We start from the raw sequence: 27,536 nt of genomic DNA on the forward strand, positions 1-27,536 counted from the left end.
CTTCCTTCGATTGCGGACAAAGCGGCATTATATGGGTGTCCCCTGGATCTTGGGAAGGGCTATTACAAGCTACATACCTATGTACAAGCGAAAAGATGGCGAAATAGCTTAAATGAACTTTGCTTGTAATATTTGCACCGTAGACTCCATGTCCACTCCGTTTGACCGGCCGGAAGACCGAGGCAGTACTCGGCGCGGGCGGGAGCGTTCTTAAAGCCACAATCGTCTTTGCTATCCCCACACATCTCGGTCGTACTATGCCACTACCCAGGCCAGCATGGTGGATGACTTACATGAAGCTAGTATGATGAAGATTGAATAGTATGAGCTTGGTACGATGTTGTTACTAATTTGCTCGAAATGGGGTTGTGAATATGACTTGCAACGCATAGACATGCGTATGCTCTGAGGCTTGTAAAAATTACAGTAAAATAATGCAAACATTCATACCGTAGTAGATTGCCTAGGATTAGGATTGGTGGCTAGGGTCCAGGTAGCTATGGAAAGGGTAGCTAGGTTAAGGGGGGGGGAAAGGGGGGGTCTTTTATGACATGGTCTCTTTAGACTCAACAAATACCAAGGCAATGAATGAATGAATGAATTGGATTGAATAGAATTGAATGAGGATTACTTTTCCAAGGGATGGTCAAAAATAAATAAATAAAAGGAGTATTGTGAGTACAAAACAATCTAATATTTCAGCCATGGCAACACATACATATAACATACATGCATACACACACACACACCGCTGAGAGTGAGACAAAAGTAATGTGGAAAGAAAGGAGAGAAGAACATGTGTTGTGTTCATTGCGGGTTATTCGTAGCTGATTGCACAACTTTTAATTTCACACCCCGCCTTTATTAGTCAGTCAGACTCAGTCTAAAGCTTGTCGATTGTCTACATAGTTAGTATGTACTACTAGCAGTACTGGACCTACTACTGGTAACTGAATACCAGGGGAGTACCTACTACCTACCAGGTTAGCTTGACGTTCTTTTTTCTTCTTTCCTTTTTTTTCTTTGCCTTTTTCCCCCCTTTGGCTAAGGGCTGTTTATTATCTTTGTTTAAAATCCTCTTTCCCCCCCCCCCGGAAGCCGAGCCCCAATGACGGTTGTTCTAACCACATGTCCACATATCTGCTATGTATCCACTCCCTAATCCTCTTGACCTCGACACGCGGAATAACTTCATACACCCTTTCTTTCTTTAAATATACCCCATACTATAATAGACGAAGCAAGAGTGCAGTAGAGAAACGCCTTAGGATAGCCTATAAGTTAGAGTATTTAATATTTGCAGCATTCGTAGCATTTGAATTGAGATCCAGACCGCCCAAATAGATACGGCGTAGTAAATCGACAATGTTGGACAATGGCAATTTCATTTCCAATATCGTAGTATAGCCCGCCCAGAAAAAAAAGGAGCACTTTGACCAGTATTTTTAGTTTTTTAGTGGTTTAGTTCCTTTTTTTTTTTTTTTTTTCTTACTTTCTTTGCCTTGTGTAAATCATTACTATGTAACTAGTAGGTTCAGCAGCCTCCACGTTTCTCCCCCCGTTCCCCAATTGCCTCATAAAGTATCTAAGGTACGTACTATAGGTACTCTTGTATTCTCCATGTACCCAAGTATCTAAGGGAGGGGGGCGCCACCCAGAACTGCCCAACCAACTGACCAATGACACTAGCCAACCAGATCACACAGGTGTACCTCCCTGAAGGAGTCCTTGAAGACTGCCCAGGTGAGGTGGGCCCTCTTTACAAGGGTTCCCAACTTTCCCCCAGGCCATTTTCGTCCGTCTACTGGCTCCCCCCACACTAGGATATCCTGTAGGGCAGGGCCCCCGGAGGGAATTGGAACATTGAGATGTTACAAGTCGTGAGGTACCTTTTTGATACTGTACTGTACAGTACCGCACTTTCTAAAGCTTTTCTCACCCACCCGCCGGCGGCCCCAGTGTAGCACGTTTTGGCACTCGCAAGTTTTCCGACCCGCCCGCTCTCGCAGTTTCAATTTAAATTCAATCCAGTGCCCCCATTCCCCCAAACCGGCTTTCCTCTTGAAATTCTACCGCACCAATATTACACCTGCAACCATTCCCTGGCCCCTCGACTAAAATAAAACAAAAAGCCGCTAACACCCTCGTTATATGGGCTACGACATAAAGAAAGAAGAATATTAAGAAGAAAGAATAACAAGATATAACATTTAATATTCAGAACCAACATCACAACGTTGACATCGACACCCAACATCGACACCGTCGACTTGAAGAAGACAGACAAATCGGGACAAACAGCCAATAATCTATCTAGTGTTCACCTAGTAATAATTTGGACGATCTGGCTATCATTTAAAAACTACCGGCTTCTCCTCGACTACCAACCATTACGACTCATCCTTCATAGTCAATCTTCTCCTCCTCCCTCCCCTTTTAAGAAGTTGTTCTAGTGAGGATAAAGGCGGTGCCCACTTGGCTGGCTGATCACATGCAACGCTCACAGTCAGCAGTGGATTTTTCCAACCTGCTGAATCCCGAGACTACCACAACAACTGGTAACGATATAAACTCAAGAAAACTTAACCCAGACGGAGACGTAGATATGGCTACTGTCACTGTTATTCGGCCCAATGGCCCTCTTCCTGGTGGTCAACTCACCGAAAATGCCAACGAGTTGCCACGACCATACAAATGCCCCCTCTGCGATAAGGCCTTTCACCGTCTTGAACATCAGACTAGGCATATCAGGACACATACTGGCGAGAAGCCACATGCCTGCCAATTCCCCGGCTGCAGTAAGAAGTTCTCCCGCTCAGACGAACTTACTCGCCACTCAAGGATACACAACAACCCTAACTCGAGAAGAGGGAACAAGGCTGGGCAGGCCACGCATCACGGATTAGGTCATGCTCTGACACCCGACTCCATGATGCCTCCACCCTCAAACCCAAGATCTATTAAGTCGGCACCCAATTCTACTCTTGTCTCGCCAAACGTATCGCCACCTCACTCCTATTCTTCATACGCTATGCCTCATCCGGGGCCTCTACACCACTATGGCCGGAGCATGAGCGGGAACAATCACCCGCATCAAGGCCATAGCATGGATATCAGCCTCTTAACCAATGCCACAAACCAGCTTGAGCGGGAAAACGTTAGCCCTCACCACCACGCAACGAGACCTCATCCATACTATCCCAACGGTCTTCATAATGTGCGGGGCCACCTCCCCTCGCTTTCCGCTTACCACATGTCGAGGTCGCATTCAAATGATGAGCACGATGACCACTATTCCCATGCTCTTCGTCATGCCAAACGGTCAAGACCCAACTCTCCCAACTCCACTGCACCATCTTCGCCCACATTCTCTCACGACTCGCTTTCCCCCACACCTGATCACACACCGCTAGCGACACCAGCCCATTCACCTCGCTTACGGCCTTACGCTGGCATTGAACTGCCAACTTTGCGCAATTTGACGTTAGGACACACGCCAGCACTAGCGCCGATGGAACCGCATCTAGAAGGGGTCGTCTATCCGCCAACGTCTCAACCGAACAACAACGGGCCTCGGCCCTCTGGGTTGTCTCTGACGGATATCATTAGCCGGCCCGATGGCAGTAGGAAACTGCCTGTTCCGCAGGTTCCCAAGGTCGCAGTTCACGACCTACTGTCCAACGATGGGTACAATACCAGCGGTCGAAGTTCAGCAAGCGGCAGCCTAGCGGGTGGCGACCTCATGGATCGGATGTAAGGCCACGAATTCGGCACTTATATATCGACAAGGACATGAATGATGATTTCAATTATAGAGGTTTCACATAGACAAGAGGTGGCGTTTTCATGAGGTGGCATTTGAAAGGACAGTGGTTGGGATTCCGGCTTGTTAATAAGACTACCGATGGTAGTATGCAAGCAACCATCCAACGTCAAGGTTTTCCGGACAGTTTTCGGACTCGCCACGTTTTCTAGCGAATTCATGAATCTATAGACTTTTGAAACCTTCATCGGCGGCTAGATCTCAAGTTTCCAGCAGGTTTAGGGGTGATATTTCTCTACTCCAGAGTTTCCGTTAATCAAACAGAGGCGTCGAAGAAAATAGCGACGAGATTAAACCATCGATACTCCTCCTCCACACACAAATTCTCATATCTTCTCTCAGTTCTATTTACAGCGTTGGGCATATCAGGGTTGGTTTCCGTTCCTCATAGACGGTGGAATAAAGCTAGTACATTGGGACACGGGGTTCAAGCATTGTTCAGCTTAGGCGAAATTTATCAATTAAGAGCTTGGGGCGAGCTATCTTATTTCCTCTCTTCTCATCTTACAAGCGACCTAAGGAGTTCATACGGGGCATTTGCTAAGTGTGCGTGGTTCAGCTCAATTGAGCCAATATCTTAGTACAGGCTTGGCGGTTCTCTGGTTCAAAAAAATAACAAGCAATATTATGTTCTCAATATTGTTATCAGATAATTTAAGCCACCGGCAAATAAATTTGGTCAAGACTCCCGACTCACAGATATGAGCACCAATCGGCGCTCTTCAAAAATTGCTGTAAGATGCCTATCGTGACAAATTTCGTAGTTATCGGGTGCAAAGATTTCCCCGTGTTTTTTATCCCACTCTAGTGATTACTGATTACATATCAAAGATCACGTTCAAAGAATCATTTGCTTCTTCCGTCTGTTGACCCTACAACGGATCGAACTAAAACCTGTCATTTACTTAGATAGTATTGATAGAGAATGCTGACCCAGTGACTAATGGTGTCTAGTCACTTTAAAAATGTCATATTGACAATCCTAAACTACTACTTCTAATCCTACTGTATTATATCGTTGGATTACTACGCACAGGAATAGCCCCCCCTGGGGGTTTTTTTTTTTTTGGAAGGGGGGGGGGTTCTAATAAACACCCCGCACACCGCATGCAAAATGCAGTTTGCCTGGGGTTGGAATATGGAGAAAAGATTTAGTTAAGGGAGAAAGAAATCTGAGGATTTCGGCTCGAAGCGGGCTACTGGAGCCTTGCCAAGGCCCTTTTCCAAGATCACTAACACGGCATGATTTACAGTGATAGGACCAGGGGGGAGGGAGGATTGAAGGGATGGAGGTTAGGTATGTACCTACATATCTTAGCTAGGTTACATGAAAGAATAATACATTTATTTGATGGTAGGTTAGGTTAGGTTAGGTAAGGTATATTGATGGGCACCTGGATGGATTCTTCATATGTACATACACGTCGTAGTAATACCTATTTCGATATTGAAAAAGGGCGCCCGCATATGAAGAGAGAAAAAAACATGACACACGACGGATTAGACAGGGCAGGCAGACAGATAGACACACCGACAAGGAGAAAATATATATGTAAGGCAAAGCAAAGCAACCTGGGCAGGAAAAAAGAATAAAGAGTCAAAAGAAATTTCGCTTGCCTGCCTCTCTCGAGTGGCTATTAATATTATCGTTGCTTGCTCACCGCCAGACCCTATACAGAAATAACGGGTGGAAGGAGACGTCGAGACAGGTTGAGACGAAAAGTAAAATACGGATAGGTAGTCAAATGTAGGTACATACATGTCTACCTACACACACACACACTTACATACCTGCCCGAGTAAAACAATAAGAATGATATACATGTAACCAACTACCAAACCAAAGGTAAAAAAAAAAAAAAAAAAAAGAAACGGCCCCCACATGTATGTAAATCACGAGAACCCTTACGTCGGGCTATGCATGCCTCACATTTTCTATCTTCGTTCTCTCCTTCTTCTCTTTCGTACGTAGTTTAAGAAAAAAAGAAAAAAAGATGGGTTATACAGTAGTTACTAAGAAAAAAAAAAAAAAAAAAGAGCCTCGTGCCCGCGCCAAGTGGGTGGTAATGGGATGAGCGGGAAATGACAAGCAGGAAGCACAAGCGGCAAGCAAGGCACGTCAGCAGCCATCAGCCCTGCCAAAAAGAAGGGGAAGGGGGGGGGAGGGGGGAGGAATAGAAGAACGAGGAGAAGCACAGGGAGACACAGAGAAGACAAGGAAAGAAGAATAGAATAAATTTTCAAACACCGGACGTCCCCGATGTGGTGTGGCTTTGGAGCCAATCCTGGGGTTGCGCTGAAGAGGCGGTGGGAGAAGGGGGCATACTATTATGATAGGATACTATGTATGGCAGGTAGAAGATATTATTATTTCGTGCTCAGGTAGGTATGTGGTATGCGACCCCAGACCAGCCAGCGGTAGATGCGTAGATCCAATGAAGGCGGTTGACGGCTTGGGTACCTTACCTGCTTGAAGGGCCTACATATTACATACCTATTGATGTACGTGGAGTTTCGAAACACCTAGGTTACGTATATGGATCTAATATAGCCAGCCAGCCAGCCTGCCTAGTACCTTGGTAGGGCGTATGCACTTTATTGTAAGTAGTAGGAACACTTCCTATATGTACGTAAGCAAGCAGCGTATATGTAGCCTCACCCCTTCCTTCTAGGTCGGCTAGGTTATGGTGAGGATAAGGTGGCCGGCCAGCCAGTCGGTGTCGCAAGAGGGCTACGTTTTCGTTTTTTTTTGTTTTTCTGGGGGCTCAGCCTCGATGCTATACATGTAAGTAAGGCGACCTTGGCCTCAAAGGGATTCGTTCACTCCGCTGACGTGATACCCATGGGCGTATTCGCTGTTACGTATAGGCATATGTATGATAAGCAAAGAGTAGTACCGTAGTCTCTGTCTTACAAACACCGCCGATGGTTTTTTTTCTAATGCTGAACTAGGTAGGTATACTCAGCTGGTACGGCTGAATGCAAGTTTGGGGGGTTTGCTGATGATTGCGAGATTGACCAGATATTCAATCTTAGAATAGAATGATAATAAATCTAGATGTATGTATCCTCAGTGCTATCTACACATGGTTAGAAATAATGACGTTTGCGGCACAGTGTAGTACAGTAGGCGTATACTTGCCCCTTGCTACAGCTATGTTCAATACGTTAGGTGCTATTTTAGTTACGGTAACAAGCTAGCTAGATAACATTAGGTTGACTTATAAAAAAAAAGCCATCATGATTTCCATGTGAAAATGAGAATAAAACAAATGAGAAAACAAAGGGACACGAAGGATACAGATCTAGGATACCCCTAGTTACTATGTAGAGTCTGTTAGACACAGTAGGAAGGTGCCTAGTACGCATACCAGCTAGGTACATAGTACGCACGCTAGAAGACGTTTTTAACTTACCTGGAGCCTGGAGACAAGCGCTATGCGTAGCCCTGGAGAATTATCTTTGGGAAACCCCAGAGTCCCAGACTTTTTGAGCATTGAAAGGCTACTAGGTAGTTACTAACTAGGTACTAGCCAAGGAATGTATTTTGTACATACGCGTATACCATTTTGAACCATGGAGAACTGCAGAGAACCTTGAATCTTGCGGGGCTCCGGATTTGTCATTTACTTAGTTACTTCATACATCTTGCAACTTAACTTGGCCTCTCCCCCAACCATTTACCTACATATGTAGTTGTTTCCTTCCCCTTGGAAATACAAGGATGGAAGGATGGAAGGAGGTAACTTTCAATGTTGTTAAGGGGTAAGGTAAGTAAAAAGTCAAGTAAAAATCAACAAATGATTGGATTCTTTGACAATACATGCCTGCAGATGTGAAATGCTATGTACAGTACTTCAAAAAAAAGGACTTAATTAAGACCTCCCTCCTCCTTCTTAGCCCCGACGACGAGGGCCTACAGTACCTCCTCCTCCTCCCCATGCAGGGACGGACGATTACAGGAGACGGGGTTCAGATGCGTACGTACATTACATACGTGCGAAGGAATGGGGATCTGTTACTGTAGTTATGTCGCTGCATGCCTTCGCTTCACCTTACACAACTTTTAGCCTATCTAGTACCTACCTACCCAGGGTCAGTAGTCATCGAAACAACTCCCTCCCCTTCCCTCCCCTCCCACTCCCCCGCGAGCAAGTTTTCTTTCTAGGCCTAGGCGGAATCCGATCAGCAGATGGTACGTGCCATGTTTTTTCAATGTTGGTTGCCTGATCATCGTGAGAGTTGAACAAGCGCGTGCGTGCGTGCGTGCCAATCTTTTTTTTCATTCAACGCGTCAAAATTAAAAATAAAATATCGGCCACCCCCGGAGTTACAAAACTGTCATCGGTGCTACAATACAGTGAATACACATACATATTACATATACCCACATAGCATGTACCGGGTTCAGAAGCAAAACAAGAGAAAATAGTCGGAAAATCAACGGGTAAAGCGGGAACATGTGAAAGCCCGAAGTCGCGAATCGGATCGAATTTTCCGATCGACCGGCCCTCCTTCCCCGTTCACGGTTCCGAGAGGAGGGGTGTTTTGAAAACGGGCAACGGGGTAAGAGGGGGAGGGGAGGGGAGGGGAGATGAGGGTCGTTGCTATTATGCTTAATGCCTGGTTGCTTGATGCTTGGGAGGGGGCTTGGAGGGTCGTAATTACAACGGTATATCGCGAAAGCTTTGCGCAAGCTCAATCGTCTTCTTTTCCTCACCGCAACTTTCTACTAAAAGAGAGAAAAAATTAAGCAAAAAATGATCAATCACCAAGAGCACGAGAGCAAGTAGATGAGTTGTGAGAAACAAATAAGCACTTAAACGTTCGTGCTCTTGCGCAATGGCAAGCAAACCGGGTACGGTTAACCATGCGCCTACAGACGTACATACATACCACGTACCCCCGTCCGGCTTTAGTGCTCAGACTATCTATCTATACCCGCCAAGAAACATCAAGACAAGATGTGACGACTACGCACACACATGGGCTCATACTTAAGTAGGTACGTAATGCCACCAAGCTTCCTCCATCATCTTTGTGGGGTGTCGTTCGAGGAGAAACCCTTGGCTCGCGGGTTCTCCCTGGCCCCCAGAGCCCAGCTCTTTTCCTTGCTGCGCCGCGGGGGAAATGTTTGGATGCCAACCCGCCAGAAAGCTGGGCTACGTACTCGCATTCTAATTCGATAAGAGGAGGGGGAGGGGGGAAGGGGGAAAGGGGAAGGGGGAAAGGGGGAAAGATAAATATATTTATTGATCAAGGTAGTTAACCCCGGCTGCCCGGAACCTCCTTCGAGCTCAGTGGGAAGGAATTAATATGTATTTGATAAGCTTGGATGAGTAATGCACCACCACCACCTAACCTACTTTACTTACTAACTAACTACTTGCTTGTGAGAACTGCTCACGGGAGTCGGACAAGAAAAACCATGCCACTGACCTGGTGATGGAATTGTAAGGCCTTCCCCCCTCCCCTAAGTTTGTCCACGTCCAATGACATCGTCACTCAAGTCGCCAGCAAGCACGAAAGAAAGATGCGTGGGGTTGGGAGGTCCAAGCTTTGCTTGCATTGGCCCAGCCAACCCGGAACCAGCGCAGTTAACTGAGACATAATTACGGGCTGAAATCGTGATCTAGAGAGAGAGAGAGAGAGAGGGCGCTTCACATGAATGCCTTAAACGTAGTTAGAAAAGGAAGCCAACTGTAATAGGGATGGTCATATGCCACGCGTTCGATAGTATCATTATTTCTTGTCTTGTCTCTTCCCCTTTCCTTGTATGATGTGCAGTCTTCCAAACATTACACATACATACTTACATATGTACATACCTGTAGTTAGTTATGGGCTTACATAAAAATACTACAACCTTCGATATCCATACGTGGTAGGCCACCAGACGACCTTTGCTCAGGATTGTGTCTTCCCATGTCTTGTAATACTGCATATAGGTACATACTGTAATAGCGAGCTTGGTATGTATGGGGGACAGGATAGGAGAGGGCCCACGATCGTCGTGAGTACAGTCATCGCGTTCGGGAATAAAAGGAGATATGCAGGTAATTAATGTGACTAGGTTTAGGTAGATAGGTACAGTAGGTAAGCCTGTCGGAGCTTCAACACAAGGAGTCAGGAGTCAGGAGCAAAACAAAGGCCAGGCCCCCAAAGCCTAAGCCTTCCCAACCTAGCTGTTGTACAATATTGCGTTACACAGGATGTCTTTTAATACATCAAATAATACATGATGTACCTCTTATCCCGTAGTACAGTACTACTACTAGGTATATCGGTAGGTACTGTACAGTGCCCCAGTCGCTGTCACTGTACCCCCGTATCGACGAGACGTGGGGGTTGCTTTACGAGACAGTGCTGTTCCCACTAGGGTTGCGGAATGTATTATTCAAACGTATTATTCGCGTATTATTCAAATATAATATTGCATTTTATTATAAAATGCAGTGGGTCCGAAATGGAAAAGTGGATCGGTACATAAGTGGAGTAAATTTTGCACCAAAATTTGGTGATATTACCTAATTTTACAGGTATCTAAGGCGCGCAAATCTCGATATGTCGTTTATATGATCCGGCTGAACTAAGCTTTGAAGATTGCGTTAGACTTTGATCATAATGTGCTCGAAAAGTATGATCAAATCGGCGCCCTATTGCATAGGGAAAATGGCAAAAATGGCCATATAATTTAGCTTCAAATCCTGTAAATCTTCCATATTATTTCAGAATGTAAAGCCTTATTATATGTAGATATATATTAAGTGTATTAGGTTAGGGGTGTCACGTGACCCACTTTTGAATAATACGGTATAATACGCATTTTACAGGGGTTTTGAATAATACGCGCATTTTATTTTAAAGTGCGCATTTTACGCAACCCTAGTTCCCACTCCACGGGGTCGAATCCCTGTCCTTATGTACCCCAATTCCCCACACAGCCCTTCTCCGATGCCTGGTCTGGAAGTGTACAATACGATTAACTACTAGGGTACTGTAGGTGTTTTAGCGACTGTTAGAAGCCAGCTTGTAAAGGGTTATATTAGCCGATATTCTCCCAGGTTGTCCCTAAAGGACCTAGCCTAGGTACAGTACTGTACCGGGCGCTTAGACGAACATAGAAACATCATGCGACACAACTGATTCTATATTTAATATATAAAAAACCGAAGGGTTACTGAAAGGAATATATGATTATTAATAGGTGAGTAGGAAGATGTATGCAAGTAAAGATCATATATAACCGAAGCTAGAAAAGAACATCGCGCCAATACAGTAGCTCACGGCCCTTTTGACTCCATGCCCTTATTTACTCTCACCTACTGAAATAGGATACGAGGCCATTGCCAAAAGTCCGGCAAGGGCGACAACACGATCCTATCTCAACTTCTCACATAGGCAAGTACTTAGCTTAACCTTACCTACTTACACTACATACCTAGTACACATACATATCAGTGAGTTATATCACATCTCATTCAATGTTCGCCGGTTCTTTTCGGATAAACGCCCCGGATCGCCAAAGCCCCCTATGTATTGTACATAAGAGAAGAAGAAAAGAAAAACTCCTGATAATCATTCAAAGCTGGGGTTGGAACCGCATGGTTCTGGCTCTCTCTCTCTCCTTAACCAGGTTCGACCTTTACTTGGCAGGATCTGTTCCCATTGGCTATGTGATCCAACAATTTGTGGCGTATGCAAAAAAATAAATAAAAAAATATCATGATGAAACGAAACGACGAAACAGGCGTCTTTTTTTTTTTCTCTTTGCCGACCGCGCGCTTTTCTTTCGTGGGCGTTTTTATTTATCAGTCAGCCCCCTAATTATGTGTTGGTGAATGCAGCATACATACATATAAACAGGGCGCTTCATTCGTGTGCGACTTAGGATTTTTTTTTTTTTACATCTGTCCTGTACTTCGTACTAACATACATACATACATACATACATATGAGACAGATTGGCGAGGTTGACGAGATCGCCAGGGTTCGCGAAACTAGCGAGTCAAGTCCTATTATTTCCCCCCCTTCGAATAATAAGGATAAACCTTTTGGGCAGACATGATAGTACGATGTCTCAGGGGGGGAAGGAGGAAAAGGGGACGATGATGCTATTTCCAGGTCGGAGCTCGCCTGGCTTTCCCCCCCCGGCAACGTACAATGGTACAATACAGTAACAGTAAAAAAAGGCTTGAGTAGGTAGGTAGGTAATTAGGTAGGTACTGTACCTATGTATGTTGTGATTGATCGGCGGTTTGTGCCCCCAGGAATGCCGCCGCCAGTAGCATCTAATTCATCTTATCTCGAAATCTCAATGCTACATTGCTACAGTAGATGTGTGTATGTACTAAGGTAGCGGAATGGGGGTCCAATTTGGGGGCGGAGATCTCGGCTAGTCCATCGAGGGAAAAGAGTTGTGGGGGAAATCTGAGCCATGTCAATGGTTCGTTACTAACACCAGATATTAATCGCTTTTAATGATGTTAATCACAATGTACTTTACATACAATATACTATGTGTATATACCTACTAGGTACGTAGATAGGTAGGCATGTACGTGCGATGTGTGCGTGATACGACTCCGACACAACACGCTATATGATACGACCGACGAATATCGTGGGCGGAGTGAGGGTGAGGGTTGGTTGGCTATGCGTGAGAAAAGCCCGTTCCAAAACGATCTATCGAAAGGAACTGTCTATCTAGGTTTAGAACAAACTGGGTCCCAGGATTCCGCTAGGATCACACAAATGCCACCATAACTACTGCGTAACTAACTAAACTCCAGGCATCCTCACTCAACTCACTCTACGCCCAGGTAAGGGGTAAGGGGCTGGCTGGCTCCCCACCCCCTGGTTCGGAACGAAGTAGCGAAACTACCGGTACTCGAAAGTTGATGCGGCGCAAGCCACTCCTCCGGGCCTTATCTTTTTCTTTTCACAAAGTAACTAACTACACTTAATTCGCGCATGCCTTTTTTTCGGTCTACGACTTTTTTTTTTTTCCCCTTCCATCATGTTCGTTCGTTCTTTAGTAACCCTAGCAAACTCTGGGGAAGTTCGCCACGACAAGCATGAATATGTGAACAACCATCTTCGGGACTTAGTTATGTACCTGCGCTACACTACATTGCAAGTCTTGGTTATTATCATCACGGTTAGGTAGACGACAAAGCGTACATAGTGTAGTCCCCATAACTATGTACATAACTACCACACACGCCATCCCCACACAACTGACAGGATTGGCAATCATGTCGCCATTATCCTTTGGTATTAGCTAATTTTCCGAATAGCAAGGCTTTACTACCTAGTCACCCACAAGCCGTGGGTTAACTTCAACTACGAGTACGTAATTATACAACGCGTGGGCCTCTTATGAGATCAATGATTTTCACGGCATAGCACAAGAGTTGAGTATCGGCCCAACTTATAGTGTATTGTATGTACAATACATATAATTATGCCTAGGTATGAGTAATACCGTGCGTCGATCGCGTCCTTATCAATGCCCTATGACATCAACGGTTCGTCCCTCGCAGCCTCGTCGTCGCGCCAAGACTTTTTTTTTTTTTTTTCGTTAAATTTTTTTAATTTTCATACCTATGTACCTAACCTAGGGATGTAAGGGAACCTCATCCCGCCCTGTACGTGTAATCCAGAAGAGTAGATCCTGCACGTAAAACTAGGGTTGGCTGGTAGTTACATACATCGAAAACGGTTTTCCCAGCTGCCTTCCTCTCTTCTCTCTCTGCCTTGGCTTGCATGGCTTGGGATCTAGATCGACGTGTGGTACCTATGCTAAATTGAATAGCGGCACACACTACCTGCCTTAGGTGTACATACACCCACTACGCGCCCCGGGCCCAGTAGCCTATTCTTATCCTCCGCGTTACGGTAGTTGAGATACGGGGATGGGGATGGGGATGGGGGAGAATATGGGGGAAGAAGAAAGAAGGGGGGGTGAAAGGCACGCCGAGCTAGCTATGTATGTACCTACCTAATCAACCCGTTTTTGAAATGAAGCCCGTCTCATCCCGAAGCCTCGATAATATCTCGTGAACTTTTCGCGTCATCGAAAAAAAAAAAAGAAACTTCACTTGCTGGCTGCTAGGTCGATAGGTTTACATACATGCGGTGGACGGGCCCAATCTGTCAGCTTGCATTGACCGAAATGCAAAGGCCAGGAACCCCTAATTACTATACTACCGTCACCCTCTCTCTTAGATAGTCTCTCTACGTACCTAGGTTAGGTACTTGCATTGCCCTTACTTACTCCCAACTACATATGTAGGTATGTAGGTATCTTGCTGCGTCGAAAAAGTCTGCTGCAAGATGGCTGGCTGGCTGGCTGGCTGGCTATACCGAAAAGTTTCGAACAGATAGAGAGATCCAATCCGCGGCCGTGGGGTAAGCTAGGCATGTGCGGCGTGGATATAGTATCGCCATGCACGCAATCTTCGGGTACATACTTGCTCACAACGAGCCGCAATCTATCCCACATGCTATCCCTGACCGCGGCCCAGTCGACGAGACATCCCCCCGTCTTCTTACTCGACGGCTTGATTTCAGATCGTATTGGATATTCCCGGGAAGGAGGGTCTGTCGAGGTTGTATTATATCTTTTTCTCTGCTTCTTTCGTATCTTATTATCCTGTATATATATATATAGGTATGTAGGTGTGCACACTAGGTGATCGATTAGGGCTCGCCACCGGGTGTTCATATAATGGATAATGGATATAAGATAGCAGTCTTCTTCTCCCTTCTGCTGTGTAACCCCTTTGAAGTTGCTTGGCCCATGAAATCCTTCCGTCACTGTGGTTAGATCCAGGTATATTGCTCGATCGACAGGAGAACTACGGTAGGTAGGTAGGTAGGTAGGCATCCCGGGAGCTGAGATCCAGCCCCTTCCCCTCCCCGGGGAGATCTCCCCTGAACGCACAAAAGCCCCCTTGGCAAAAAGAAAAAGACCCCAGATATGGACCGCCACTCGGAAACCAAGACCGATCGGATACGTACGCGTCAACTTTCAGCTGGGGTCATGTTATGCGTGCGGCAACTGTAGACGGGGCGGGGGGGGGGGGGGGGGGGGGGGGGGGGGGGCATTCTTCCATCTCCATCTCCATCTCGGCTGCCGGGGAAGGGGGAGGGGATATATAATACTAGGTCGTACAGCGTAGACCGTGCAGCAAGCAAGCAAGCAGGTAGGCTATTTATGATCTCGGCTCGCACCGAGTGTGACTGCAACAGATCCATCATTCCCTGACCGAGCCAAGATGCTGCTGCTGGCTGCGTGTCGTAAGCTGAGATCTGATAAAACAAAAAAAAACTCATGTACCTAGCCCGTTGAAACGCCGCTCCTATCTCTATCTGTTTGTCTGTCCGGCAGTGTGTGTCTTGGCACGAGACCTCGAGAGGGAATACGAGGCGCCACCACCATTGGGAAAACCGGTCCGGTGGAAAAATGTTTCGAACATGCTGCCTACCTACCTACCTACACAACCTAACTACCCAACTACGCGCGTAATGGAGATCTCAAAGTGTATAGCTAGCCCCCCCGCACCGCACGCATCCAGCCACGGACTCTAGGAATAGATTGTCTATGTAGGTCCGCCGGTCGCAGTGAGGTTTGGGGGGAAAGAAAAAAAAATATAGATTGGATCTGGGTCGTTGGGTACGGATCCAGCCGTTCCCAGGGACGGGCGTCAGGAACAGCGGCCCCTCCCCGGCTCCAACTGCCATACCTAACAATATAACAATTCCCGGAGATTTATGCAAGGATACGCGGATGTATGAGTTTTATGTCATGGAACTTGGGGGGGGGGAGCTTTCACGTAGGTAGCTATGTAGTAGATAAGGGTCGAAAACACCAAAGAACTACCTACCAACCACCTACCTACCTCCCTTCGCTTCCCCCTTCCCTCCTCTGAGGCAGAGCCGGCCGCGGAATAAAAGCTACGACGGGATATCGGGAGTGGAAGTTCTCGGAACCAAGTAAACAAAAAGAAAAACTTCATGATAGTTGTTGGGAGACGGTCCAATGGAGTGAGAAAAGGGGGGCGTACTGTGCGAATTGTGCTGCAGTTCAAGTAGTCGATACAAGACATTTGATCTTGAGATGTTGGGTAGGTAGGATGATAGATAGGTAGGTTAGTAGGCAGGCAAGTAGGCACTGACTTGAACTGATCTCAGTTCACAGGATGGTGGAGGGAGCTTCTGACGGATGACTTTTTTCTAGAGCATAATTAGGTATATGGGTTAGCTACACGCCGTGCGTTGCCGAAACGGCTAGCATAGATGGGGGTTGGCAAGAGCGTAGGGAGGTAGGTAGGCAAGCAGCTCGATGATGATAGATGCAGGCGGTTGCCTGTTGCTTTGTTTTTTTGAGACTGACTGAGCTCTGAGATATACGGGTTTCTGTGCTAATGTACACCGAGTTGTTTGAAGCCTCTGTTACTGAACTCCCTTTTCTCGTCTCGCATACCCGTAGCACGCTATAGCTCCAAACTCCATCATACTACATGCTTGGTCTCTTGTTTGTGTCTATTATGTGAACCTGTATTAAGGCACATGGGTAAACATGTGCATATGAAAGCGACATATGTGAGGCAACTTTGAAGTATGAGTCGAGTCGATAGGATGGAAAGTGAGTAGTAGAAGGGGCTCACTCGTACAGATATACTAGGAAATGATGAAGGGTTTTGGATTCTGGTACGTCTTTTTCTCGCTGGCGACCAGGAGGCGCCTGGGTAGACTCGTACCGGGTAGTAGCTAGGTAGGCCATCAACAACTCATAAGTACCATTCAACTATTATTAACGCCCGTGAACATTCCCGCAAGTCACATCTCACCCTTCCGTAACGGTGCTATTCGCAGCATCAATGTATTGATCAAATGGGTATGTGGGCAGGGAACTGTGAGGACATATGAAATATGGTAAACCCCCTAAGATCTTGACTACATCTTGGAGATAGTTATTTACCTGCTTACCTAGTTGTTTTCATGTTCGAGGATACCATCGAGCTAGGAGCTTACCCTTCATCATGAGTATAGCAGTGCTGGTTCATAGGTACATACTTATCCACGATCCTAGTAATAGTGCCGAGTAAGAATATGTCCGACATCCTTTGATCTTGATGCTATGATGGGGCTGGGTGTCCCGAGCGACCACTAGCTACGCTGTAGGCAGAATCCTTTAGCTAGGTATGGCCTCGTCTTCTATGCTGGGAGCTTTTCATGGCCTCTTCTAACAAACCTTTGGATAAGGCTTCAACACTAACGCATGTGTTTACTCAGAAGGTTCCAAGGCTCATATGTCACGGTATTTAACCTTACCTACCTAGGTAGTTAGTCATACGCGTCAACTAAGGCCATTGCAAAATAGTACTTAGTCTTCTTTTCAAGTCAATCTCATGAATTAAGTCAGCACCTCCTATCTATTTACACAAGGTAGGCAGGTACACACTATGTAGACATCCATCGTGATTATTTCGTTTGACAACATAGTTCATCTCAGTAGGCACTCATGCACTTAAGGCAGGTAGGCAACCCATAGCTCATAATCCACCTAAGCACCTAGGCAATCATCTTCATAAAAAGTCTGACCAACAACGAGACAGGTCCAATCGTCGCGTTTGTCCAAAGGGGCAAAATACAAATTCGAAGCCCCTGAGATAAGTAAAAACGCCACCCATGTCCCTTTCATCCCCGTTGGAAACATATACCGTAATCGTCGTTATTTTCTAGGCTTTATCTAGATCTTGTAGACGAGTTCGCCTTCCGTGTACCTAGCTTGCGCATTAGCATTAAAACACACTGAAATGAGGGTTGTCTGAAACTTACATGATCTGGTTAGCCCTGTCCATCTCCTTGAGCGCTTTGATAGCTTCTTCCCTCGCGAAGGCGGCTCCTCTTCCACCCATGCGACGGTTAACGGCCTCAAGAAGACGAGTCAAATCTGCTGAATCATCTTCGAATACATCTGTGTTAAGTAATTGCCCGAGCGCGGTCCGGAACGCCGCGAGCCTTTCGGGGGTGATAGGTGTATCGATGCTGAGATCGGCTGCACCTGAAGCGAGTTCTGCATCATCTTGTGTCTCTTGATCCTGCGTTTCGAGTTGCGAAGATGGTACCGAGGAGGCAAAAGAGATTTGGGATGTTGTGGGTGCGTTTGATGATGATGCGGCTGCGCTTCGATTCGAGCGTCTTGGTGTAGCGTTATAAATCTCCCCATTTTCATTATCATCGCCATCGTTCTCTAAACCAGGCGAGCTGGCTGCATTGCGACCATTCGTACGGCGGCTACTATTGTTCGATGGCTGGCCTCGGGTCGCTGTTCGAGTCGGAAGTGAGGTCCTACCGTTAGTCGTGGAACCTCTATACGTAGTATCGCCACGGTTATTCTCATCGCCATCACTGTCTTCGTCTGATGAATCCGACTCAGGACGTTGGGTGCGTCTGCGCTTCCGTTTCGACTCATCCTCCACAACTTCCTTGAACAGGGCAAAGCGAAGGATAGCTTCTGCAGCTAGCGCGTCACGCTCTTCAACTCGGTTTGAGAGTCGTGATTTGGCGTGAGCAGTTGCGAGACGGATCAGAGTCTCTAGAGTACGGACTGTTAATGGCGAGGTCCTCCTTTGATTGCCTTCCATTTCGTCATTGCGTAGCCCAACATATATATCTGCAATTCGATCTGACGCATCTTGAGTAAGGACGGGCTTAACTCTGTTCTTGGAGTATTGTATGTATTTCTTCATAAAAGGGATGCTTAAGACTTCGCGCCGCTTGTTCGCGCCACGGCCAGAAGTCACAGTAACACCCGCATGCAACATGGCGTCGTACTTTTCGTATACCTCCGTGGGCCGCTGAGTAGCGTCCTGGCTTTGTAATGCGACTGAAAGAGCCTGTTGGGTGATTTCGCGAACCGGTGCACCTTCGTCAGTCCCTGGTTGGCGATAACGATGCATGCGTAAAACATGCTCGGAAACCTGTCGGTCACGAGTATCTTCGATATCGTCTGTGACGACGAACAGTAGATCGAAACGTGACAAAAGCGAATCGGGGAGAGCAATGTTCTTGTGTGGGTCCTTGTGCGTGTCGTATTGGCCAAATATGGGATTCGCAGCGGCGATGACACTGCAGCGGGCATTGAGTGATGTATGAATACCGGCCTTGGCGATGGTGACCGTTTGCTGCTCCATAACTTCGTGAATAGCCACTCTGTCGATATCCGACATCTTATCAAACTCGTCAATACACACAACGCCTCTGTCTGCCATAACCATAGCACCTGCTTCCAGTCTTCTTTCGCCAGTTTCCTTATCCGTGGTGACGGCTGCAGTGAGACCGACGCCAGAAGAGCCCCGACCAGTCGTAGCGATGGCCAAGGGTGCGGTATTCAGCACAAAACGCAAGAGCTGGGATTTGGCTGTTGAGGGATCACCAACCATGAGGATGTTGATGTCTCCTCTCAAATGCGTTCCATTCTCTAGATTCTTCTCCATGCCACCGAGTAGCATGAGAAGGATAGCCTTCTTAATATAGTCGTGACCGTAGATACTGGGCGCAAGCGATTGGGACAGAAGTTCGAGCAGATTCTTCTTCTTAGAGACTTTGTTGATATTGCGAATATCGGTATCAGTAATGGTAGCGGTTGCTACGCCTCCGCTTGCTTTGGATGAGAGAAGAACCACGTTGTTCGCTAGAATTATCGTTTTGAAGAGGGCGCTGTTGTGGTTTGTATTTCGGTTTCCAAGCGTTCGGAAAATACCAACCAGTTGGACTCTGTCTCCAGGCTTCACCTTGTCAACCAAATCGTCGTCTAGAATCACATCGACACCCCTAGGGAGTTGACCAGCAGGAGCTCTCTCGGGCATTTCTTGGATCGATATGGTTTGGTGATCTCTGTATGTGCAAAATCCATACTCTGTAAGGAGCGGATTGCCCTCCTCATCTTCTTGGGGGTACACAGCTGATGTTGTTACACCATTTGTCATGGTCTGGTCGCGATACTCTCGGAAGTGAAATATATTCTTCTTTTCGTTGTAGTGTACGCTCTTTACCACCTTCGGTCTGATGAGAGAGCATCTCGTGACGATACCTTCGATGGATACCATGTGATTCAGATGGTTTGAGGAGAGGGTACGAGGATTGCAAGAATTGAGGCCAAAGCTGCCTGCCCAAGCGCAATAGTATAGGACATCGGGGTCGGTCTGGTCAGGTCGTGCTTGTGGAATAGTCTTTACTATCTCCTTTAAAGCATGGTTGAAAGCCAGGGTATACTCAAACGGATCGAATAATAGACCATCTGCGAGTGTTGCATCGTGATCGCGAACGTGGTCTAGGTTGACGACAAGTCGCTTTTGATTTTTTTGAAGCATTAAGATAATGTCGGAGCGGTAACTTCTCACATGTTGGTCATCTGCCCCCCAGAAACACTTGTTAGCGATATTATATGAAACAATATAGAGTTAAGTGCCGAGGTAGATAGGCAGGTAGAGGACTCACGGGGATCGAGAAACTCTTCAGCCAAGCGAATGCGCTCCTTGGCCGCTTCATCTCGAAGCATGAAACTATCCATGATGGCTCAATATTCTTTTCGGTTATTTCCTTCTCTTCTTTCTTTTGTATCTTTCCTGCTTTCTTCGAATTGTTGGAATGAGGTGATCAGTTACGACAGTGAGTAAGTAGGTATGTGGCTAAATTCACAAGACCAACTAATTCTCGACTGTGGGGTGGATCATGAATCTGAATTGGTATGGGCTGAAGTTGAAAGTGGAAAGGGGATATTAACTTAGAGGGGGGGATCAAAAAGTTGCATATCGCGTTTCTTGACCGCGTTTTTCGCGACACGCGGGTTAAAGTGGTTGCAGCTTGCCCATCAATTAATTGCTTATGTAAGGATTATGAACTTAACGAGTATTAACGAGTATTAACGCTAGTTAACTAAGCCGAAAAAGAAAAATACCTAACCTAGGTACGTAGCTGGGGCGGGCCTGCAACCTCTTACTAGGTTAGGTATTTGTTACGAGTTGTTTATTAGTTATAAGGTACCGACGGTAATCGGGTTATGTTACCTATCCCCCGTGTTACATGATCTGTCTACTACCTATTATTGGTTAGGTACAACTCAATGCCGCATGCTATGGACGTATTTATTCTGCTCTTCTCTTCGATAGAAGCCGTAGCTCGATGGTAGGTTGTTTTGTGCGGATTAGCCTTTGCGCTTTTCAATAGATATAATGAAACATCCAGATACCCAAAAGACGGATTAGTTACCTCATAGAGGAATATGAGTCTATATCGAGACTGAGGAGAAGAGAGACTACATTTATGTAGCTTTGATATGAGAGGGGCCAGAGGGTAGCGATACAATATTACAGTGGCCTAAGTGCTACATAATAGTGCCAAAGTACCTAAGTTAGGTGCTGTGCAGCCTGTGCTTCAATTTAAATACCAATAGGAGAATGTGGAGATATTCTCCCTGTAACATGATTGGCCTAAAGCCCTAAAGTTCAAGATTATTAGTGGGATGAATGAAAGATTAGGGTGGTCTAAGCATTAAATTAGCCCCGTGACGCTTGCCTAGGTTAGTTATGTATTAACAGCTCCCCTAAAATTAAGCGCATAATGAAGGTTGCAGGTGCCGTCATTCTGCGCTACGTTAGTACCTGTAATGTGCACTACTCCTTGCCGCACTCGACGTAGCTAGCCAGTCCATCTTCATCTTAAACAACAATCACATCAATGACAACAACATCGAGAACTTTAACGACAACCATACTCAACAGCTATAAATACCACGACCTTGGCTTCAATATCGCATCCGTATCCATATCAATTCCGATAAATCAATCTGCTGCGCTGTTTCTGGCAAAGTAACACAAAACCATGGCTGTGGGACTTGCCAACGGTCGCCATGCCGCTGACGAAGAAGCCCGCGCCGAAGTCGACGTGCTTAACTCTCGATTGGAAAAGACAAATCAATTAACAAAGAAGATACAAGCATGCCTAGGACGATTAGAGGCTACTGGGAAGAGTGTGCAAGACGTGTCAGGTCCTCTTACTGGCGAAACGAAGAGGCTTCAGACCTTGGGGAATAGTGAGTCAAACTCATCTTATGTTCCTTACCTCCTTCTGTCTCTCTCGGTCTTTCTGTGCCTCCTTTCCCCCTCTCTCCGATGTGTCCTACTTACTTACTACCTGCCTACCTACCTGCCTACCTTTCATAAGTTATGATACTGACTCCGCATAACCCGTCGCAGATATCGAAGCAGTTATCGCAGCCATCGAGCGCCTCCGCCAACCTGCCGATTCGAAGAGCGATGAAGAGGCAATCATTCGCCAAGGCCCTGAAAAGGCTGGCCTGTCCAATTATTTGAATTCTATTAAACGTTTAAATATGGCATTGACAGACATGAAAACTTCAAACTTACGCGCCAACCAGCAGACCATGACCGACCTTCAGCGATTGATCAAGTCCGGAAATACTCAGCTCGAGAATTCGTTCGACAAGATGCTAAGAGCAGAAACACCGCGCTCTATTGAACCCCTTCACTATACCACCAAGAACACGCCGTTCCCCGTATTAAGCCAAGATAAGATCTCGTACCTGAGTCTAATGAATTCTTACGTATCCAGTAATTCAACTCTGTCCGAGAATCCGCTCATTAAAATCTTTGCCGATGTGAGAGGGCAGTATCTTTCCCAGACTCTGGTGAATCTTGCATATGCGAGCGTGAACACAGCGAAGAAGAAGAGTCCCGATGCAATCTATCGGGCCGGTACTAACGGCATTGGCATGTACGCGCAAGCGATGGAGGGTCTGTTCATTGCCGAATACGAAAACATCTGCAACATCTTTATGCGACAGGATTGGGGGCCGGCCTTTCAATTGACCTGTCAAGCCCCGCTGGCTGAATTGGCTCGAACAATCCGAGAGTTAAACAATCACATCAAGGCTCACCTGAGCACAGACTGTTTCCTCGCATATGAAGTGACAGAAATCATGTCCAATCTCTCCAACAATATTGAACAACGCACGGGAGAGCTCAAGTCTACCCTAGCCGCTGCGCTCAAGCCGGTCCGCGAGACGGGCAAGATCTCACTTGCCGAACTACTTGAAGACACGAAGCGCAAAGTGGGGGCAATGCAGGCGCTCCCTTCGGATGGCTCGCCTGTTCCCATTGTCTCAGAGACAATGCAACGCTTGCAAACCATGGTCGAGTTCCTTCGGCCAATATCTAGCATGATGATATCCATAGGCGATGGAGGTTGGAGGTCGGGCGCAACGACGACTACGAGTGTAGACGGGATTCCGAGTCTGGCTTCGTTCGACATCGGTGCGGATGGTAAGGAGATATTTGCGCATTACTGCAGCGATACTATAGACACGTTGATGTCGGCTCTTGAACAGAAAGCGAGGGTACTTCTCAAAGGCAAGTCTGTGTGGGGGGTGTTCCTTGCCAACAGCATCACCATAATCGAACGTATGATTCGAGAGTCCGAGCTTAGGCCGCTCATGGAAGGCAAGCTTGGTGCCTCGGAGGTCTGGCGCAAAAAGGCAAAGGTCTTCTATACAGAGGCTTGTAAAGATGTATCAATGCATCTATTTGACGTGATCCATACGAACCGAACTCAGCGACCGCCCTCTGGTTCATCCGAGTCTGCATCGATTCTGAAAGGGCTAAGTAGCAAGGATAAGGACAGTATCAAGGCCAAGTTCCAAGTTTTCAACACGTCCTTCGACGATCTAGTGGCGAAGCACAAGATGTATAGCATGGAGCGAGAAGTGAGGCAGATGTTCGCCAAGGACATGCAACAGATGCTTGAGCCTCTTTACAATCGTTTCTGGGATCGTTATCACGAGATCGACAAGGGCAAGGGCAAGTACGTCAAGTACGACAAATCTTCAATCTCGGCCGTCTTCCTTAGCCTCTACTGATGCAATGCCGAGACATCTCCCGATCGTTGGAAAGCTTCGACGGCTAAGTGAACCATTCGAGGAGCTTTGCGGAATGTGCTAGACAAATACTGCATCAGTCTCACGCGCAGCGATCATCAGACGATTTTCCCCTTCGCGTATGCTACAGTATAGCAGGATCCGGGTTGTCAGTTAAATCTTTTAATTATTCCCGGGCAGACTCCAGAGGTGCTATAGCTAAAGGTTGAAAGTGAAGCTTGGATGTGAGTGGGGGTCACTGGGCCAAGGTGACCGGATCGAGGAATGATGCACCGCGAGAAGCTCCTTCATGGTACCAAAGATTTGGAAAGACATATTGCGACAGTCAACCTGTTTGTTATTTAGAAATGATACCCATTCGGCCCGCATTGGAGTTTAGAGGAAGCAGAGGAAGCAGAGGAAGCAGAGGAAGCACATGGCATGGAGGATCATCCACCGGACCCGGTCATGTTCAAGTACCCATATTGTTGAGTGTGGCCTGATGAGCTGTATCCGACGTAAGACGATTTACCGTCGTGGAGAACTGCTCCACTAGGCTGAAATCCCCAAAGAAGATTGAGATATCAAAATGTGATATGTGACAAAAGGTCGCTGGGCTAAGACAAAAGATACGTGCCTGCATCGACGATCGAAGGAACATCAAGGTCTTGGAGCACGCCTGTCCCAAAGTAACTCCCTGGCTTGTCCAGTAGTCCAGGTGCGGAAACTGGTTCACCAGAGAAACCAAAGACTGGGAATTCTTGTGGACCTTGGCTATCTGCATTGCTATCGCTTGGCACGTCCTGCTTAAGTAATGTGTTCCCTACTCTGTCGACCTGCATGCAGGAATTGATGCTTCCCAGCAGCCCAGTAGGCAGGGTCCCTGGGCCCCCTTGAGGTGAGGCTGGTGAACCCCAAGGGTCCCTTTCTCCTACATTGCACTAGTTAGTGTAGGAGTCCAAGTGCTAGCTAAGACAGAAGGCATCAAAGCAAGCAAGCGGCGACCGCCCGAGACCGTCTCCCATACTCCATACTGCCAACCATATCATTTACGAGATCCACCCATTCCTATTCCTATTCGCACCAGATGGGATTTCTGGGGAGAGCTCATGCTGTATAATATGTAGCTAAGTATGTGTATGTAGGTATTGATTAACCACCATTGCCGTATTCGTCACGTACTCCTGGCTAAGTGGACCACCAAGTAGCAATGTGGCTTTGGCTCTAGACCCTGCCAACCTGCCAACCTGCCAGCCAACCTACCAGCCAGCCTACCAGCCAGCCTGCTCGAACAGATGTACAATAACAATACCCCTCATTTTTCTTCTTTTCCCAGGTATACCAGTTTGGGTATTGCTTACAAGCTGTTCAATTCGAGGTCTCCCGCGAGCTTTGACCTAGGTATGCCACATACCTAATCCACCCATGATTATATCTGGCTAATAACCCTTTGGCCACTCAGTTCGCTCAATGGATAACTATCCTAGATGATTTGCCCGTTACACAACAGGCAAAGGTACGGCGCAACGATGCCCAATTTAAACCATTTTTTGGCTCCACTGGATCCGTCGATTCACTGAATCTGGGAGGACCGAACAAGGCCACGGGGGTGGCCAACTAAGCTAACTGCGTAGGTACTTTGTACGCGCACTTACATTGATGAACCCGGTGCTCATGCTGATGCTGGCTTAGTACTGCTTGCTTTGCTTTGCTGCTTGTTGCTGCTGGCTGCTGGCTGCTGGCTGCTGGCTTGGAACTGATAGAAGACACTATTAAGAGCATGGACTTGTCCAGTCCCACTCTCTCTCCCTCTCTCCCCTTGCCCAGTCTAGTTCCGCTTGGGATGAGCCATACCTAACATAACATTGCTACGTATGTATTTCGAGAGAGATCAGAGCCGAGCAGGAGAGAAATCCGCTGCTGGTAGCTAGGAATCAAGAACGCACTCGTCTCGTAGCGAATAAGAGTACGTTCTACTCCGTGGTCTATCCTGCAGCCCGCCATGCAGGACCGGACAGGACAGGAACGATTCACGCTTTGCGTGCTGCACATACACACACCTCTACACGCACACATACAAGCCCCCCCCCCTCTGTACATCCATGCATATCCATCTAACTACTGCCTTCGGACTTTTTCGCATCAAGCTCTCTCACTCACTCACTCACCTCCTCCTCCCTCTTCCCAACGCGAGAGGCCAATTCATAAACTGGCTACTGCTACTGCTACTGCTGCATCGCCATGCATCCTGCAGAGTGTCCGCTAGCGCCCTTCCTACAGGGCTGGGACTACCTAATCGCTGCGCGCTGGTGGAGTAGCAGTAATGAATCCATGGATATGTGTACCTTTTGTCCATCCATGTCCACATTTGTTTTTTTTTGGCTTATTTTGCCTCCTTGGATGGGATAGGATAGGATGATGCGGATATGGTTGGGATGGGGAATTCGTTCGTGGCTAGAAGCACATCTTTTATGTATGTATGTATGTATGTATGTAGATATGTAGGTATAGCTAGGCATACCACGGTATATGAGCTACGAGCGAGCTTAGTTTACCCGTCTACCTGCCGACTACCACTACTGACCAGCCTTTCACCGAAAGGGAAAGAGATGATACCTAAGTCGTAGGGGAGCAATTCTTGCGGGCAGGCAAGCTTGTAGGTATGTAGCTAACATACCTACACTACCTAGGTAGCTAGCTAGATTAGACAGCCGAGGACATATGGGAACAGAAAGAAAGAAAAAAAGAGTAAGCCGAATCCGAAGCTTCCAGGTCTCTCTCTATCGTTGCCTCCCGGTCCCCTCCCCTTCCCCCTTCCCCCTTCCCCCTTTTCCTCCCATCCCTCCCATCTCACCTTACGCCATAACTACATACCTATATGGAGAACTTCAACATCGAAAAACAAATCTCCAGGTTCAACGAATTGGCGCCCCCACAGAGAGGTTCCATCGTAGCTAGCAGCAAGCAGGGGAAGTACATACAGCCATCTATCCCTTATTCCAATGCTTCCTTAATACATAAAAACCCCAGGTAGGTTTTCGCTAAGGGTAAGGATATTGGGGGGGGGAGGGAAGGCGATCGGATCGGTTTCGCCTCCGGGCTCGGGCTGATTGGGTCTCGGCCGCCGATAGGAAGGGCGGGTCTTGACGGAGGAGGGATAGGGAGGGGGGTTTAGCTTCCTTTTTTTTTTTTTTTTTTGTTCTTTAATTTTTTACGTTTTGCGTTTTGCGTTTTGCTATAGGTGAGTAGCAGTAGTAGTAGTAGTACAAGTATGTAGTTGTAGTCGTAGTCGTAGTAGCAACAGCAACAGCAACAGTGGGAAGGAGACATCTGGAAGGGCGATTATGGAAACCCGTTTCGATGCTACGATACTTTTCCTGCCTAGGTAGCTAACCAACCTACCAACCTGATACTTTTTATTTTTATTCTGTTTTGTTGAAATTCCCCGAGGGGAATAAATGCATTAGCAGGTAGGTACTTACTTACATGGATTGTATGTACGTATGTACGTATGTATGTATGCTGCCTGCCTGCCTGCCTGCTTGTATGTCTGTCTGACTGGCATGGCATTGTGTGTTTTTTTTTCTCTGTATGTTACCGATTTCCTATATAGTATGTACGTATGTATGTATGTATGTATATATGTAGGTAAGTATGCATGTGTGGTGTCAACCCTTAAAATAAAACCCCTGTCCATCGTTCACTTACATACATGCAATCTGTCTGTCTCTCCCTCTCTGATCTTATCCTATCCTATCATCGACTTTC

General features: G+C 46.8%; 4 protein-coding genes across 4 annotated transcripts; 2 read left to right on the plus strand and 2 right to left on the minus strand.

The window, feature by feature from the left end:
- Nucleotides 1–1,108: 1,108 nt before the first annotated feature.
- On the plus strand, nt 1,109–3,757 carry GGS25DRAFT_512328 (uncharacterized protein; the record flags this gene model as incomplete). The annotated part of the gene is made up of 2 exons (XM_049262780.1): nt 1,109–1,114; nt 2,507–3,757. 2 exons carry the CDS (start codon nt 1,109–1,111, stop codon nt 3,755–3,757), a joined length of 1,257 nt encoding a protein of 418 aa, XP_049121190.1.
- Nucleotides 3,758–12,640: 8,883 nt separating this feature from the next.
- GGS25DRAFT_469259 (uncharacterized protein) lies at nt 12,641–14,900 on the minus strand. The gene has a single exon (XM_049259131.1). It carries the CDS (start codon nt 14,712–14,714, stop codon nt 14,109–14,111), a length of 606 nt encoding a protein of 201 aa, XP_049121191.1. The 5' UTR covers nt 14,715–14,900; the 3' UTR covers nt 12,641–14,108.
- A 2,322-nt stretch (nt 14,901–17,222) lies between these two features.
- Nucleotides 17,223–20,684, minus strand: GGS25DRAFT_469262 (MCM-domain-containing protein). Its single transcript, XM_049259132.1, has 3 exons — nt 20,336–20,684; nt 17,672–20,249; nt 17,223–17,616 (listed from the first exon to the last, which is right to left on the minus strand). The coding sequence occupies exons 1-3, from the start codon at nt 20,406–20,408 to the stop codon at nt 17,583–17,585; spliced, it is 2,685 nt and encodes an 894-aa protein (XP_049121192.1). The 5' UTR covers nt 20,409–20,684; the 3' UTR covers nt 17,223–17,582.
- Nucleotides 20,685–21,479: 795 nt separating this feature from the next.
- On the plus strand, nt 21,480–24,006 carry GGS25DRAFT_20740 (Cullin repeat-like-containing domain protein). Its single transcript, XM_049256848.1, has 2 exons — nt 21,480–21,929; nt 22,093–24,006. Exons 1-2 carry the CDS (start codon nt 21,719–21,721, stop codon nt 23,769–23,771), a joined length of 1,890 nt encoding a protein of 629 aa, XP_049121193.1. The 5' UTR covers nt 21,480–21,718; the 3' UTR covers nt 23,772–24,006.
- The last annotated feature ends 3,530 nt before the right edge of the window (nt 24,007–27,536 follow it).

This window comes from Hypoxylon fragiforme (genome assembly GCF_022984875.1).
Source record: "Hypoxylon fragiforme strain CBS 206.31 chromosome Unknown GGS25scaffold_1, whole genome shotgun sequence".
In the NCBI taxonomy this organism is placed as follows: Eukaryota; Fungi; Ascomycota; class Sordariomycetes; order Xylariales; family Hypoxylaceae; genus Hypoxylon; species Hypoxylon fragiforme.

What these genes read in the sequence shown, in the direction of transcription:
- GGS25DRAFT_469259 (XM_049259131.1), bottom strand. Translation starts at nt 14,714, where the DNA reads ATGCCTACCTACCTACCTACCTACCGTAGTTCTCCTGTCGATCGAGCA.
- GGS25DRAFT_469262 (XM_049259132.1), bottom strand. Translation starts at nt 20,408, where the DNA reads ATGGATAGTTTCATGCTTCGAGATGAAGCGGCCAAGGAGCGCATTCGC. An exon ending in TGAAGAGTTTCTCGATCCCC is followed by an intron (nt 20,250 to 20,335) that starts GTGAGTCCTCTA and finishes TCTGGGGGGCAG; the next exon opens with ATGACCAACATGTGAGAAGT. An exon ending in GACAGGGCTAACCAGATCAT is followed by an intron (nt 17,617 to 17,671) that starts GTAAGTTTCAGA and finishes TGCGCAAGCTAG; the next exon opens with GTACACGGAAGGCGAACTCG.
- GGS25DRAFT_20740 (XM_049256848.1), top strand. Translation starts at nt 21,719, where the DNA reads ATGGCTGTGGGACTTGCCAACGGTCGCCATGCCGCTGACGAAGAAGCC. An exon ending in GCTTCAGACCTTGGGGAATA is followed by an intron (nt 21,930 to 22,092) that starts GTGAGTCAAACT and finishes AACCCGTCGCAG; the next exon opens with ATATCGAAGCAGTTATCGCA.